The following is a 14973-nucleotide window of genomic DNA, read 5'->3' as shown; positions in this document are numbered from 1 at the left end:
GATAAGATCCCCCTCAGCCTTCCCCTCTCCAGACTGAACAGCCCCGAGTCCCTCAGCCTTTCCTCATCAGAAAGACGCTCCGGTCCCCTTATGATCTCCGTAGCCCTTTGCTGGACCCTCTCCAGCAGTTCCCTGTCCTTCTCGACCCGGGGAGCCCTGAACTGGACACAGTGCTCCAGATGTGGCATCACCGGGGCAGAGCAGAGCAGAGGGGGAGGATGACCTCCCTCGCCCTGCTGGCCACACTCTGCTTGATGCCCCCCAGGATGCCATTGCCCTTCTTGGCCACCAGGGCACATTGCTGGCTCGTGGCCATCCTGTTGTCCCCCAGGACTCCCAGGTCCCTCTCTGCAGAGCTGCTCTCCAGCAGGTCAGCCCCCAGCCTGTACTGGTGCATCCTGCATGGGGATATACGAGGTGCTGGCAACGTCCGGTTCCACAGAAGAGCAGCAGTAGGCTCTGAAAGGGATGCCCGAGCACCAAAAGGAGTCTTGGTCCTTCCTTTCCCTGCCATGCTCCCTCTCCCATTCGCAACCCGCTTACCCTCCGCAATCTCCATCTCTTCCTTCTCCTCCGCTTCCGCCGCGGCTGCTTCTTGCTGCCGGAGTTGCTGTGGGGGGAAGAAATGAAACAAAGAGCGAGTGGGCGCTTGTGCCGAGGTGTCTGTGCTCATTGGACATGCCCAACTCAGGGGGACGGCTCGCTCCTCCCGTCTGAGCTGCCAGCGAGGTTCTGGCAGTGCTGGAGGAACCAGAGCTGCTGAGTGCAGCCTCCAGCACCCATGTGCCTGAGAACGAACTGGCCCACCCAGAGCACAACCCAAGAAAGGGGGAATCTGGCTCAGCTCCACCAGGTTATAAAAAGCCTCGTGGAGACTTGGGCAAGGTCATCGAGGAAAGCAGCACATCACCAAGGCTTTGGAAGCAGCTGGAAATAGGTGAGACCTTGCAGGCAGGGAATATTTTCCTCTTCCCTCCCCTCCATACACCCCTCCTCTGCTCTGCACCCACCTCCTTCATAGTCTCGATTGAAGCAAAATACTTGGACCACCAGTCCAGCATGCTCTCGTCCGGCTCCTCCTCTTCTACTTCCTCTCCTCCTCCTCCTTTCTTCTTCTTTTTCTTTTTCTCCTTCTCTTCCTCAGACTGCAGGGACAAGGGAAGCAAAGGCAGAGGAGGGAGAGAGATCAGATGAAAGCAAAATGTCTCTTGAAGGGCAAAGGTGGTGGGTGAAGCACCGGAGAAGGCAGAACCCTCCAGGCTGGGTGGCCTCATTAGCGCTTTCCCTCATTGACAGCCGCAGACACTGCGGCACAGAGCAGAGCAAGATGCCCAAGGCTTCAGGGGGACACAGTGTCAGAGTCACCATCCTTTCCATCCTCCCTTTCATCCACACGTTTCCCAGGCTACAGCACCGGAATCTTACACGGTAGCCATCCTCCCTCTGCCCGGCAAAGCGCCCCGGGGTCCGCCCAGTGCTGCAATGAAGCCTTTTGCTTCTGGTTTCTCCCATCACAACCTGGTTTCTGGTTGTGGTGGGAATAACCAACATCTCTCCACAGTGTGCTGCCTGCCCTGCTCCTCCTGGCACAGCTGGGCTGAGAAGAGCTGGCCCAGAAGGGCTTCCCAAGCTGCAGGAACCAGGCCACTGCCACATCTACCAATGAGACAGCGCTGCTCTGTCCCTGCCCTGGGACGAAGGGGCGCTGGTCCGCGCCTGTCTTGGGGTTGGTGAGGATGCACGGTCTGTTGAAAGCCGCACGGAAGGGTGGGGATGGGGTGTGGAGGGTTGGGAGCAGGGATGTAGAGCAGGTCCACCACTTACCACGTCCACCTTCACCACTGCATCGGAGTTCTGCCGCCCGGGGTGGAAGGGAACAGGCAGAGGGAGAGCAGGTTAGCAGCGCAGCCTCAGCCGAGTACACACACACACCGGCACACACATGCATTAGAGGTCCCAGGCAGCTCCCCAGGGATGAAGGAACCAAATGCCTTGAGTAAGGAGCCCTGGCTGGAAAAGCGCTGCATACAGGGGAGACATCTGCCGTGACCAAACACCAAACCCAACTCCCCATGGGAGACATCTCTCTTGCGCTCCGCTAAGGGAGAACCACAGTCTCTGACCGTGAGGGACTGGGTCTGGAAAGGCACCTTGGCTTTCAGCATGGCCTTCTTGAAGCTCTTGTCTCTCTAGGAAGGTCTGCAAGCTACTGCGGTAGATGTCAAGAAGCGTGTGGGCGCTGGGGTGTTCCAGACGTACCCATGGACACACACCCTGACGCTCCTCTGACTTGGAGCTGTGTGAGCCAACATACATGATACAGCTTCTTGTGCACATACGAGGAACTCTGCGTACAGGGACATACGTGTGAACGCACCCGGGACCTTGTGGGGTGTGTGTACGTGTGTGTATGTATTTGCATGTGCGCTTGTGGGGCTTTGTATGTGCCATAGCCTTCCCGTAAACATGCACAAGTGAGGGGCCGTGCATATTTGCAGCCCACAGCATGTCTGTAGGCACATGTGCTGCTTGTCTGGGGAGCTGTGTGTGCGTGTTGGCTGCCCAGAGAGGCTGTGGATGCCCCAACATTGGAAGTCTTCAAGGCCGGGTTGGACGGGGCTGGGAGCAACCTGGTCTAGTGGAAGGTGTCCCTGCCCAGGGCAGGGGGTTGGACTGAATGATCTTTACGGTCCCTTCCCACCCAAACCATTCTGTGATTCTATGTTGCTGCAAAGGGCTCCCTGCAAAAACAAATCTGTTTTTTTTTTTTTTTTGCTTGTTTGTTTTTTTTTTTGTTGTTGTTGTTTTTAGTGGAGGAAGCTCTGGAGCAGAAGGGTATGAGAAGGAGCTGAAATTCCTGTTCTGGGCAAGCAGATGGGTGCAGGCACATTCAGTGTGTGAACAAAGCCTGATGCCTCCGGGACACGTCGCCTGTCCAATGTGTGCAGTGCCAAATTTTCAGGGCTGACGAGCTTTGGCTGCCTCAGGCTGACTCTGTGTGCCTGGATCAGCTCTCTGCCCTGCGCGTCCGCTGGGCCCTCCCCGGCTCAGACGCGCTGCACCGTGGTTGTGCAGCGAGACGGCGCTGACGGCCCACCCGGACTGCTGAACGGGCATTTCAAAGAGCTGACGCAGCCATCTGAATGTCTCGAAACCACTGCAGAAAGGAAAAATGTACCCGGGAAATTCCGTGTGACCCTGGCGGCCTGCAGCGACGGCGCGGTGTGCAGTGCTTTGAAAGGACAGGGCCGGTGCGGCAGTGAAGGTGGGGGATTTCTGATGGGTCGCTCATGTCTGCGCTGGTCACAGACAGGGACAGGCGTTGTGCTCGTGGGTTCTTGTTCCCATCTGACTCATTTTGAAGGAGAACATAAAGCTGTCTAATTTGCATAGCCCAGGACAGTCCTTTCCCAGGCAGTGAGCACCAGCTAATTTCAGAGAGGACAGAAAGAGGCCAGTTTGGAGGAGTGACAATGACTCAAAGCACTTCATAGAATCACAGAATGGTTTGGGTTGGGAGGGACCTTAAAGATCATACAGTCCAACCCCCTGCCCTACGCAGGGCCACCTCCCCCCAGCCCAGGTTGCTCCCAGCCCCGTCCAACCCGGCCTTGAACACCTCCAGGGATGGGGCAGCCACAGCTTCTTGGGGCACCCTGCGCCAGGGGCTCAGCACCCTCAGAGGGAAAAATTTCCTCCTAATATCTCCTCTAAATCTCCCTTCTTCCAGTTTGAAGCCATCGCCCCTCATCCTATCACTACATGCCCTCTCCCTTCATTACAGGCATCATCCCAATTCCATGTTCAACAGGACAAGGCAGCCTCTGTTTGGGTGGAATCCCTCAAAGGTTGGCAATTGAGTGAGGAAAGAGACGTTAAAGTGGTGCTGACATACGGATACTCACCGCTTCCAGCTTCACCATCGTCTCCATCTTCTTGATGGGAACCTCGGGTTCCACGTTGACAACAATCTCCCCTGTGGGGCGAGAGCGATGGGCCCCGTTGGCCATTGCCAGATAGCCGTTGAGGTATTTAGCTGGACAGAGGACAGAGAAAGAGAAAGAACGAGAGAGGAGGATAGTGTAGGGGAGAAACTGAGAGCTCAGGCGAGATCCTACAGGATTCATGCAGGAATGATGTGTGACCACCTCGGTCGGAGGAGTGGAGGAAATGAGCGCAGACCCTTATAGCATGATTTAAACCCTCTTCCATAGCAAAGGAAAGCAGATGATGAGAAAAGATTAGGGTTTTTTGCACCTGCAGCAGCCTCCAGAGGAGAAGATGCAGAGAAGGTGATTGCCCTGAAAGTATCAGCATGGACGCAACCACAGGTCCAGACCTCTGGCTGGAATGAGGGAGGGCCCTTGGCAATCCCCCCCCGAGATCTCCTGTCTCTGCACAGCCAAGGGTTCCTCCACTTCCACCAAGGACCGGGAAGAGATGAGCAATTCCCATGGCTCACCAAGCCCTTGGCTGCTGTGCTGGTTGCAGAGGAAGTGGGTTTGTGACATTTTTTGCTGTGGGTGCTGGTAGATGGAATGGTGGTTGGGATTGAGGGGGTGGCCTTAATCTTTAGCTTTTACTTTTTTACTCTTTGCTCAAATGATAGCAGCAGCAGGCATGGAGCATGGCAAATTCACCTCCCAGTCTCGAGGAGCATTTGAGGAGTGTAGGGCCATGAAGCCACAGAGATGTTAGAGGTGAAACAGCCTTTCTTCTCGTACAGGTATCAGCACCCAGTTATCACAGTGAGACCCACAGATCAAAAAATCAAAGGGGAATCATGGCCTCACCCTGTGCCTTCACACCCCCTTGACCCAAACCCTGAATTGCTGATTGCTTAATCAACAAGTAGACGATATCCCATAGTCTTTACAGCCCTCTACCCATCTCCCTGTTCTCCATGTGTAATGTTCCACCAATGAACCATACCAGCCAGGTCCCCCTGGCCCAAGCCTGGTACCTGTCATATTCCAGTGTTGGGCTTTCTTATCTGGTGGACGGTAGATGAACTTTCGGAGGGAGCTGACGGCATGGGACCCCACCAGGGTGTAACGCCCGAAAGCCCGGCAGTCCACCACCCGGATGTTGAGGGGTGGATGGAGCAGCTCATTCTCCGGGAGGTCCTGTGAAGCAAAGGTGTGCTGGTTATCAAGGGCTGTGTGTGGGCTGTGGGCTGTCTGCTTTGGTGGTTGAAAAGGCCGGTAGGGACTAAAACAGGGATCGTGTTGGAGGAAGAAGTCTGGAGCAGCTCCAGCATGGCTTGGAAGCCCTCAGAAAGAGGCCATCACCAACTGGAATGGAGCTCATGTCCTCCATTGCTGTGGGAAGACTGAAGCAAAGGGCTAGAAACCATGGTTTGGGTTCCAGAAAATGTGGGTTTCAGCTGAGGGCTCAGAAGGAAGAGGAAACACTCACCACTTCGAACCACTTGACCAAAGTGCTGAAGTTGGGGTTTTTCTTGTAGTTCTGGATGAGGGATGACTGGACGCCCTTCCCAGCACACTCAATGTCCACACGGGGCCGGTCCACCTGGGCCAGGTTCACTCTCTTCAGATCCCTCAGCCCCCAAAACAAGATCTAGGGCAGGAGGAGGAGAAGGAAGAGCATGAATGTGAGAGGGACTGCCCCTGGCTGGAGCCAAGTTGGAGTCAAAGGAGTTGATTCTCCCTATGCCCCAAGTGCAGTGACTGAACGGCAAATGTCATCGTCTGTGCAGTGGTGGATCCCTGAGGTATCTTCTCCTTCATGTGGCTCAGGGCTGCAGCAGCACAGTCTCTCTCTGACAACCCATATACTCCACCCCACGCCTGATCTGCAGCAGCCTAAGATCCCCAACCTGCTGCCCTTGACTCCCTTTTCTGCCTTTCTAGACTTTTTCTCCCATGGGACTCCACAGAGCTGGACCAGACCAGCTTTGTCCATCCACAGTGGCTCTTGGTTCAGCACTGGCATCTTTTTGTCAAAATGATATCAGTATCATTGGGGAAACTTGCCTCTCCCTTCTTGGGGTAACAGACTGCCACCATGATCAAAAGTTCCCCTGAACTGAGATTTTTCCACCTCCTGATTCCCCATTGCTGTATTCATCTTGCACATCAGAGGAATATGAGTTATTTAACCAGATGCAAATGTCTGGAAGACCAGGAGCTAGGATCCCCTTAGAGACCTGGAGATCTGGTCAGCAGCATCTCACCTGAGCAGAGATACCTACAACCATGGCTGAATCGTGCACTGAACGTCACTGGCTGTATTGCCTGGATCACCACCATCTACCAAGACAGCCAAGGGAGAGGGACCTTGACTGGAAGCATCACCCTTTAGATATCTACAGATACATCTGAGGCGTCCCGCCCTTGATGCCTGGAGTTGGTGGGATGCAGCTCATCTGACCTATGTGACTACTTCAGGTGGAGATGTATGGCGTGTGAATCTCTAGCATGCCCTGCATTGCGTCTCAGCCCGAGTGCCATTTACTTGCTACGGTGCCCACATTTAAGACATCGAGGAGCGATCCAGTTCCCTGTTCTTTTAGGGTTGCTGCAGCCTCGCTCCCTGTGCAGCCAGTACAGACAGATCCTACTCCCCAGCTAGTCATCAGAGCCTCAGAGATCCCTCCCAACCCTCAAACACCCATGGACAGGCTCTCCTGCCCCACACAATGCTCAACATTAAAATTTGGTTCTCCGAGGCAATTACCTCCACTCTGTATTTACTCAGCACCGGCCGAATCCCCAATGGCACTGGCAGGATGGGGCCCCGGTCCATGTCTGTGGGGCCGTCGATTGGGGGCAGGTCTGACTTGCCCCCAGGGCCAATCTGGAAGAGACGCAGCGTGGGTTAGGACCTGTTCCTCTGAGATGGTGCTCACCGGCTGGGAAGCAGGTTTTTGTCAGTCTCAGCTGCAACTGGCACACCCTGGTCTCCTGCATTGGGTCTGTGCTGTCTTAGAGGGTGGAGGAGCAACGACGGTTGGTGGTCATCCAGACAATTGTGCCACGCAGGTACTTTGGGAGAAGGCGTACACATCAGCAGAAGGTGCTGGGCAGTGCTGTGCTTCCACACAGGACAGACCCAGCAGCAAAGCAAACTTCTCAGCCCACCAATGCACCCCAAACCCAGGGCTGTTCCTCTTCCTCCTGCGAAGAGTTACACCTGACTGGGCTGGGTGTGAAAAGGTGCAGAAATGGTCCAAGAGCTCAGCCCAGGCATGGCCAGCAGGGCCAGGGGGGGCTGTGCCCCTCTGCTGCGCTCTGCTCTGCTCTGCGGGGGAGACCCCCCCGCAGTGCTGCCTCCAGCTCGGGGGCCTCAGCACAGGAGAGACATGGGGCTGGTGGAGCGGGGCCAGAGGGGGCCCCGGAGATGCTGGGAGGGCTGGAGCCCCTCTGCTGGGAGGACAGGCTGGGAGAGGTGGGGGGGTCAGCCTGGAGAAGAGAAGGCTCCGCGGAGACCTCCGAGCCCCTTCCAGTGCCTAAAGGGGCTCCAGGAGAGCTGGGGGGGGACTCTGGGTCAGGGAGGGGGAACGGTTTGACACTGGAAGAGGGGAGACTGAGATGAGATATTGGGAAGAAATTGTTGGCTGTGGGGGCGGTGAGCCCCTGGCCCAGGTTGCCCCGAGAAGCTGTGGCTGCCCCATCCCTGGAGGTGTTCAAGGCCGGGTTGGACGGGGCTGGGAGCAACCTGGGCTGGGGGGAGGTGGCCCTGCCCAGAGCAGGGGGTTGGACTGTATGATCTTTAAGGTCCCTTCCCCCCAAACCACTCTGTGATTTGATGATTTCAGGTCCTGTTTCCAACCCAGGGCATGAGGGAGATCAAACATCCCAAGTGAGCCATTCCCTAGAGTAACCACCCCTCTGCAAGGAAAGTTGGGAGGGAGGAAAGGGCTTGGATGATGACCCTTCCCTGGCAGACAAAGGAGATGGGAAGAGCACCCTGGGGAGTGGGACACCAGGCTCAGCAGCAGCCTGCATGGCTGCCCTGATCTCACCGTCATCACAGGGCATCTGGGACACTGCAGACAGGAAAGTCTCCTCTGAAATAAAGGGGAGACCCAGAGGTGGAGGGAGCACATAGGCCCCAAGGGTCTACCTCCCCAGGCCCTGCCTGCTCCCGGCACACACAGATGCGAGGCCAGCCTTGGGACCTCTGTGCCTGGATGGTGCTCAGCTGTGTTAGAGGTGCCTCTGGCAGGTTGGTCCTTGCACATCCAAACCCACCAGCATGGTGCTGAGTTTGCTGGGGGCTTCCTGTCTTCAGCAGGGACATCTCATGTCCCCTGCACAACCAGGAGACCACTGAGACATGTCCATACAAATACAAGTGTCAGCACGAGGAAAGGAAGCATGAAAGTGGGAGGCTTTAACTCTGCTACACCCACAGGCTAAAATTTTACTGCATTATTGGAATGCTGCTATGAATTCACACCTCCTTTTTTCCTGAGACTTTCAAACTGGCATCTCCAAGAACACCAGGACACCCCTTGGCATCTCCCGTATCCCAGCGATGATGCAGAGTTTGGGCTAACGCAACACTTCAGTGGGGTGTCCTGTCCAGTAGGATGACTGGGACCCACCACACATCATCTTGACCAGCAGAACTGGGCAGGAGCTGCCCTCTCACTGGGTTAGTATCTGTGCTAAACCCTTCTAAGCCTTTCCAGGATGTATGGACTACCTGCTCTTTTCAGCACCGAAGATATATAAGCACGGGTTAATCCCCGGTCCCTTGCAACCTTCTGTCCCATCCTTCCCCTCCCTTGGTCTGGGGTGGCTTTGGCCAGCTGGTACCTGGAGCAGCTCAAAGGCAGCCAGCAGGTCACCTGCTGTGGAGTTGCCCCGGTAGATCTGGTAGTACTCCAGCTGCGGGGGGAAGCGCGGGGGGCAGTAGTGCTCATCTGACATCTTCACCACCGGTTTGGCAAAGGTGCGGCCCATGAAGTCAGCTTTGCCCTGGAGACGCAAAGAGAGCACTTGGGTTTGCTGACCCAACGCAAGGTCTTCCAAGTTACCCCCACAGCTCTCCCCATTGTGGTCAGAACAGGACCAGCCCCGTGGGCCTGGGACACCAAAGCTCAGTGACAGCTTTCACTCCCGGCTTCTTCAAATAAGGTGAAGGAGGTGGCCTAGGGCTGGGACAGTAAGGAGGCCAGGGCTGAGCAGCTTTTTGAGAGGGAAAGACTCAGGTAATATCTCCTTGCCTCCAGCCTCACAAGAGCTCTTGCTTCACTCTCCAAAAATAAGACCATTAAGTTGAGTCTGAGGTCTCATGAGCAGCAGAGGCTGCTCATGCCGTGGGAGGTGTAGGGGGGGACCATCTTGCAAGAGTCAGGCCAAAAGCTTCACCATCTGCCTGGCCTCCAGCTCAGGAGTGATCACAGCATCTAAATCATAAACATTTTCCTTTGCTGGGATTCATCTTACCACTGTGTCCTGGTCATAGATCTCAATGACAATTATGGGAGGGTCATCCCGCATCTCATGGGCTTCTCCATACAGCTCCACATTGTCGAAGACCAGCAGCTGGTCCCAGGTTGGGCAAAGGGTCTCATTGAGAACCTGGATGAATGGGAGAGAGACTCACTGCTCCAGACAGGGGCTAAGGCCCTGTGCACGGGCAGCAGACCGGGTGTCGGTCTCAGCCTGGCAGCACTAGTGGGTTGCTGCACACTTTTTTGGACCGGTGAGGCACGGGGTATCTCCCAAGGGACTCTTCTGGGGAAAAAAACAACAGCAGGCAAGCGACACAAATTATTTCCAGTGTCCACCAGGCTTGCTACAGCTTGGCAGCCATCAGCTCAGGAAGGGAAGACACAAGAAACACTTCAATGTGCTGCAGTTTCTCCTAACCAGGTGGGCGAATCACGGCCACAGCGACACGGGAGAGCTGTGTGCTGGTGTGGGGGACATGTTGTGAAGGTGCTCCTGGGGAAGGGGGTCCTGGAGATAGTCAAGCCCCACTGCTGTGGCTGCTTTCCCACCCCAGGACCCCACAATGAAGCTAATCCTTGATTTACTAGCAGTCATGAGACCCGTGGCAGAGGAGCAGGATGGAGGGCTGATGGGACATGCAACGCCAGAGCCTAGCCCAGCCCTCTAGGTCAGGAGATGGAGTTTACCTCGGTGCATTGGCTCTGGGAGATGAAGAAGACTCGTGCAAAGGGGTCTGAAAGGCCACTGCTGTCAGCTGCAAATAAACTCCTGGCTTGGTACATGTGGGCTCGCAGCTGGAAAACCTGTTTTTCTGCGGGAGAGAGGGGAAGTGAGACAGCTCGATACACAACCTTGGAGCCCAGCTGTGGAGCTCAGCCTGCAAAGCAAGGTCTCGGGGGCACGTTTTTGCTTGGGACCAGCAGTGATGAAGGATATAGGCTCAAAACATGTGTCCCAAATGGATACGGACTTCCTCAGCATCCTGCTCGCCGTGGGCAGAATGACAGCTATGAACAGGGTAGGGAAGAGCGTGCACAGTTCCCACACCCCAGCTCCCCATGGGAGCAGTGGGGGACCTCAGACTGGGGCAACTGGAATTATTTCCCCCTTAGCTCCTGGAAGCCCTTGGTCCAAGTGGTGTCCAGCCAGGCTCCCTCCTGCCCTCTCCATGTCCTGTCCCCAGACCCACTGCAGGCAGAAATTCTTACTGGTGTAAAGGAGGCTGATGGGTGGGAAGGACGGCAGGTTTTGGCCTCTGGCGGTCTTCTTCTCCTCAAAGCCACAGGGCAGGCCACTCAAGAAGTCTTTGCGCTGTTTGTTGAGGCCCAGCCACAAGTACATCTCCATCTTGGCCTGAACTGTCCAGCCAGCAGGTCCAAACCCCCTCTTCCCAGGCAGCTGGGCACAAAGGACAGAAGAGTTTACATGGATATAGGGAAGGCCTTAGAGACGGACAGATCACCTCTTGCAGCATCCAACTCCTTCTGGTGCATTGCTTTTACTGCTGCCCCTTAAAACCAGGGACCCAGCCCTTATCATTTTGGATCATGACACTACTCTGTCTCATGCGTTACCTTCTTCCCACCACGCTGGCTTCCTCTCTCTAAGCCAGCATCCTCTTTTGTGGCCAGCTGGATCAAATGCCTCTCTCCTTCCAGACATTTCTCGCTTACCAGGCTGGGTAAGGTCGGTGGTTCACCCCTCCTAGCAGCAGACTTCCACCCCTACCAGCAGAGCATGGGTCTGTTTTGCCTCATACTCAAACCCCAGCAAAACCGCATACCCAGCTCTCTCATCTCCATCTCCCATCCTCCCAGTCTGTCCTTCCTCCATCTCCCTCCTCTTTGGCTGCAGTTCCCCCAGGGAAGAGAGACCGGCACCTTGAGGAAGAGGGTCTTCACTTTGGCGCAGTCCTTGCCCATCTCCTCATCCACAATGGAGTAGAGGATATCCTTGGAAGGGACGCGGGCGTAGGCAATGCGCTTGTTGTTGCTCATCATCCAGATGAAGATGTCGGGAATGGTGTGCTGAGGCTGCGAAGAGCAGCAAACAGCCCTGTCAGTGTCTCAGCTCGCTCTGACCACTGAGGCACCAGCAGGGTTGGAGACCTTCTGAAGGCAAATTCAACAAGATGCCACAGGAGGTGGATGTACCTATTGCCACATTAGGGCCATTGAAATGGTTTTGAGCTTCCCACTGCAGAAGCTTCTCTGCTTAAGAAAAGCTTCCCAGAGCTAAGCTCAGCGGGGTGAAACCCAGTAGGCAATAAACTGGGATTTATGTTTGTTCTAATAAAAAAAAATATTTTGCATTAGAAGAGTAAAGATTTTCCTTCTCTCTTCATTCAGTGGCCATGGGGACTGCAGGGCAGGGGCCACATCTTCATTCCTCACCGTGGAAGAGGTCCCCTGGCTGGATGAGTCCCATCACACCTTATAGTCTGGTTTATGTTCTGCGGTGGTGACTCAAAGCCAAGGGAGGTCTTCCCATCATAAGGGATGCAGAGTCAGGGCTGGGAGCCTGCCATGGGGAATGAGAACAGGAGGTACAACAACTACAACTCCCGTAACCCCCAGTGCCTGACCCAGTCCAAAACTGTAAAAATATCAGAGGAATAATGTAATTTTCTGAAAGAAGGAAAAAATATTTTGCGGGTATTTGGAAAATATTTGGGAAATATTTCCTTTGGAGAAGCTGTGAGCAACTCAACTCTAATATATTGGATTATTATCTCCTACCCAGGAGCTGGAGCGAAGAAAGAGTACACTGCAGCAATAAAAATGAGATGGGTTGAGTTCTGCAAGAGGACAGGGCTTTATCCCACAGCCCATTGAAGAGCCACTTACTTTAACAACTCCCTACCTAGCCAGGATCAGAAACGGCTCCTGCTGCTGACTTGAGCGCTGCGTGGACATGTGCCACCTTCCGATGACTGATCCCCCAGGGAACTGCATGGTCTCGCCATGGCTGAGGCTGGAAAAACTGCCTTCAGTTCAGCTACAAGAGGACCCAGTTCTGTTACCAGCTGGGAAAGGCTCTTAAATTTATTTTAATGCCGATTCGTTCCAACCCAGCAGTGCATGGGCAAGCCTGGGAGGCATGGGGCACTGTGTAGACTGTGTAGACTTGGAGGGGCTCCGTGTCCAAGACCTATGCCACCAGGGACCTCACCCACCTACAGGGTTTGCAGAGAGGTCTCCATCCACCCCAGGTTGCTGTCGCCAGGCGCTGGCCCAGCTACCACCCCCTCTCCGTGCAGAGGGACTCACCTCATCCGCCAAGAACCGGAGCTTCTGCAGGAAGTTTTGCACCAGCTTCAGCTTGTCTTTCATGGTGTTCTTCTTCACCTGCGACCGCAGAGTCGTGGCTTGCTGCCCCATGTTTTCCTGCGGTCAAAGGGGAGCCCGGGACATCACGTGAGGAAGAGCAGAATGGAGCACAGAGAAGGGAGCAGCACCAGGCAGGTCCCCAACGTTTGGGAAGGGGTGGTGAGGAGGCATATGCCTTAATCCCACCACCGGCATCCTGGTGATGGTTCTACTGACAACCACCTTGGCAGGACGCAGGGAGGGCCCCTGACAGTGCCGAGACACCTGTCCCAGCGGACTGTACGCAGGACAGAGAGGTGTTGCCTGTGCTTAGGGCATTTTGGGGTGACTTCAAGCTTGGTGTTAATGATACCCTCTCCCCTTCTGCTGACTCAGCTGTAATTCACCACCTGACAGTTCAGAAAAGGCGACGTGGAGGTTTTCATGTGTTAAATTCACCGCTCTGTAGGATGCAGCTGGCTCCTGAAGCTGATGTCCTTGGCTGCGCCCGCTGGATAAGCCACCTGCTCTTTGATGTCTCTTTTGCACATCAGACTCCTTTGCAAGGAGACGGACTACCAGCCCCAAACATCCAGGCCATATCTGTCCCTGGAGCAGTTGTGCTCTGCAGGGTTCCCCTAACTCACTCCTTCCCAGTTCGCTCAGCTCCAAGGGAAAGCAGAGTGTGACAGAGAGGAGGCAGCAGTGTGGACCCAAGTGCCACCTGGCACCCATGCAAGTGGTGGCCAAGTGCCCAGGTGGCCAAGAAGGCCAACAGCACCCTGGCCTGTGTCAGGAATAGTGTGGCCAGCAGGACTGGGACAGTGATTGTCCTCCTGTACTCGGCACTGGTGAGGCCCCACCTCGAGTGCTGTGTTCAGTTTTGGGCCCCTCACGACAAGACAGACATTGAGGTATTGGAGCGTGTCCAGAAAAGGGCAACGGAGCTGTGAGGGGTCTGGAGGACAAATCTTATGAGGAATGACTGAGGGAACTGGGGTTGTTTAGCCTGGAGAAGAGGAGGCTGAGGGGAGACCTTCTCGCTCTCGACAGCGCCCTGACAGGAGGGGGTAGCGAGGGGGGGCGGTCTCTGCTCCCCAGGAACAGGCGATGGGACAGGAGGGAATGGCCTCAGGTTGCACCGGGGGAGGTTTAGGATGGATCTTACAAAAAATTTCTTCCCCAAAAGGGTTGTCAAGCACTGGCAGAGGCTGCCCAGGGCCGTGGTGGAGTCGCCATCCCTGGAGGGGTTTAACAGAGGGGCAGCCATGGTGCTGAGGGACGTGGGTTGGTGGGGGGCTGGGCAGTGCTGGGTTGATGGTTGGACTTGATGATCTTAAAGGTCCCTTCCAACCATAACGATTCTGTGATTCTAAGACCCCAGTGGTCTGGGGCTCCTCTCTTCAGAAATAAATCTCAAACCCTCAATCCACAGAGGCTGGAGATCAGCAGGCCTACAGACCAAAGTTCCCCACTGCATTGACAAGGTCCAGCTCATGAATCCTTCTCCCTGCCCAGCCGAACCCCACTCACCAGCTCTCTCATGCAGGACTTGAGTCTCTCCCGGTCCAGCCTCGTGCGGGAAGAGTGGTGCTGGTCTTTGTCAGCCAACGTCACGAAGCGCCTGGTGGAAAAGGTCGGCAGCATGAATCCCGTGGGAGCCTGTAGGCTCTCCCCAAGGACCTGGGGCTGGATGAATCTCTGCCAGCAGGAGAGCACCTCACTGGAGGAAAATGTCCTCATTCCCCCCCCAACGCAATCACGGCCAAGTGGCCTGTTTGCACCCAATGCTGAGCATCATGCATGGGGAGTAGGTGTCGATCAAGTACCAGCCTGTGGAGGCCACAAGACTGAGGCTTTCACCACTGGTTTGGGGTCTTTGGGGTGCAGATGTAAGCACCCCTTCACCCATGCTCCAAGCCAGAAGGCAGCTGATAGGGTGTTGTGCCAATGTGATGAAATGCTTGCCCATCATCTGGCAGATAAGGCGAGGTGGGCTTATGCCCAGGACCTTGCCCACAGCCCCGCAGAGAGCAAGGGTCTGCAGTGTGCCACCTCTGCCCATCTTTTACTCACAAGCACCCACTGCTCAGCTCCTCCAGGACCCCTCGGAGCCGACGTTCCGGGTGAGGCTTCTCCGTCTTGATCATTTCCTGCACATCGTTGAGCCCTTCCTCCTGCAGCATCAATGGGGGAAGCGGTGAGGGGGTGGCGGGGCAGAGCCCCGCCATGGGGCA

General features: G+C 55.4%; 1 protein-coding gene across 3 annotated transcripts in view; it reads right to left on the bottom strand.

Moving 5' to 3' along the window:
• The window catches only part of OTOF (otoferlin), a gene marked incomplete at both ends in the record, with an annotated part of 118536 nt that overhangs the window by 14731 nt on the left and 88832 nt on the right, over positions 1–14973 (bottom strand). For 2 of the 3 annotated variants that reach the window (XM_082481597.1, XM_082481598.1), the window contains 15 exons: positions 544–610; positions 1011–1145; positions 1825–1854; positions 3906–4036; positions 4964–5126; positions 5419–5580; positions 6700–6819; positions 8787–8948; positions 9420–9554; positions 10115–10239; positions 10637–10826; positions 11309–11461; positions 12698–12814; positions 14270–14360; positions 14813–14913. In XM_082481597.1, the coding sequence (XP_082337723.1) occupies positions 544–610; positions 1011–1145; positions 1825–1854; positions 3906–4036; positions 4964–5126; positions 5419–5580; positions 6700–6819; positions 8787–8948; positions 9420–9554; positions 10115–10239; positions 10637–10826; positions 11309–11461; positions 12698–12814; positions 14270–14360; positions 14813–14913 (1882 nt within the window). The remainder of the gene's footprint in view (positions 1–543; positions 611–1010; positions 1146–1824; positions 1855–3905; positions 4037–4963; positions 5127–5418; positions 5581–6699; positions 6820–8786; positions 8949–9419; positions 9555–10114; positions 10240–10636; positions 10827–11308; positions 11462–12697; positions 12815–14269; positions 14361–14812; positions 14914–14973) is intronic. The other variant, XM_082481596.1, reaches the window with a different exon arrangement.

The sequence above is a fragment of the Vanellus vanellus genome (assembly GCF_965231255.1).
Source record: "Vanellus vanellus genome assembly, chromosome: 3".
NCBI classification, from domain to species: Eukaryota; Metazoa; Chordata; class Aves; order Charadriiformes; family Charadriidae; genus Vanellus; species Vanellus vanellus.
Note: the sequence above shows the minus strand (reverse complement) of the source record. Positions and strands in the feature narration are given on the sequence as shown.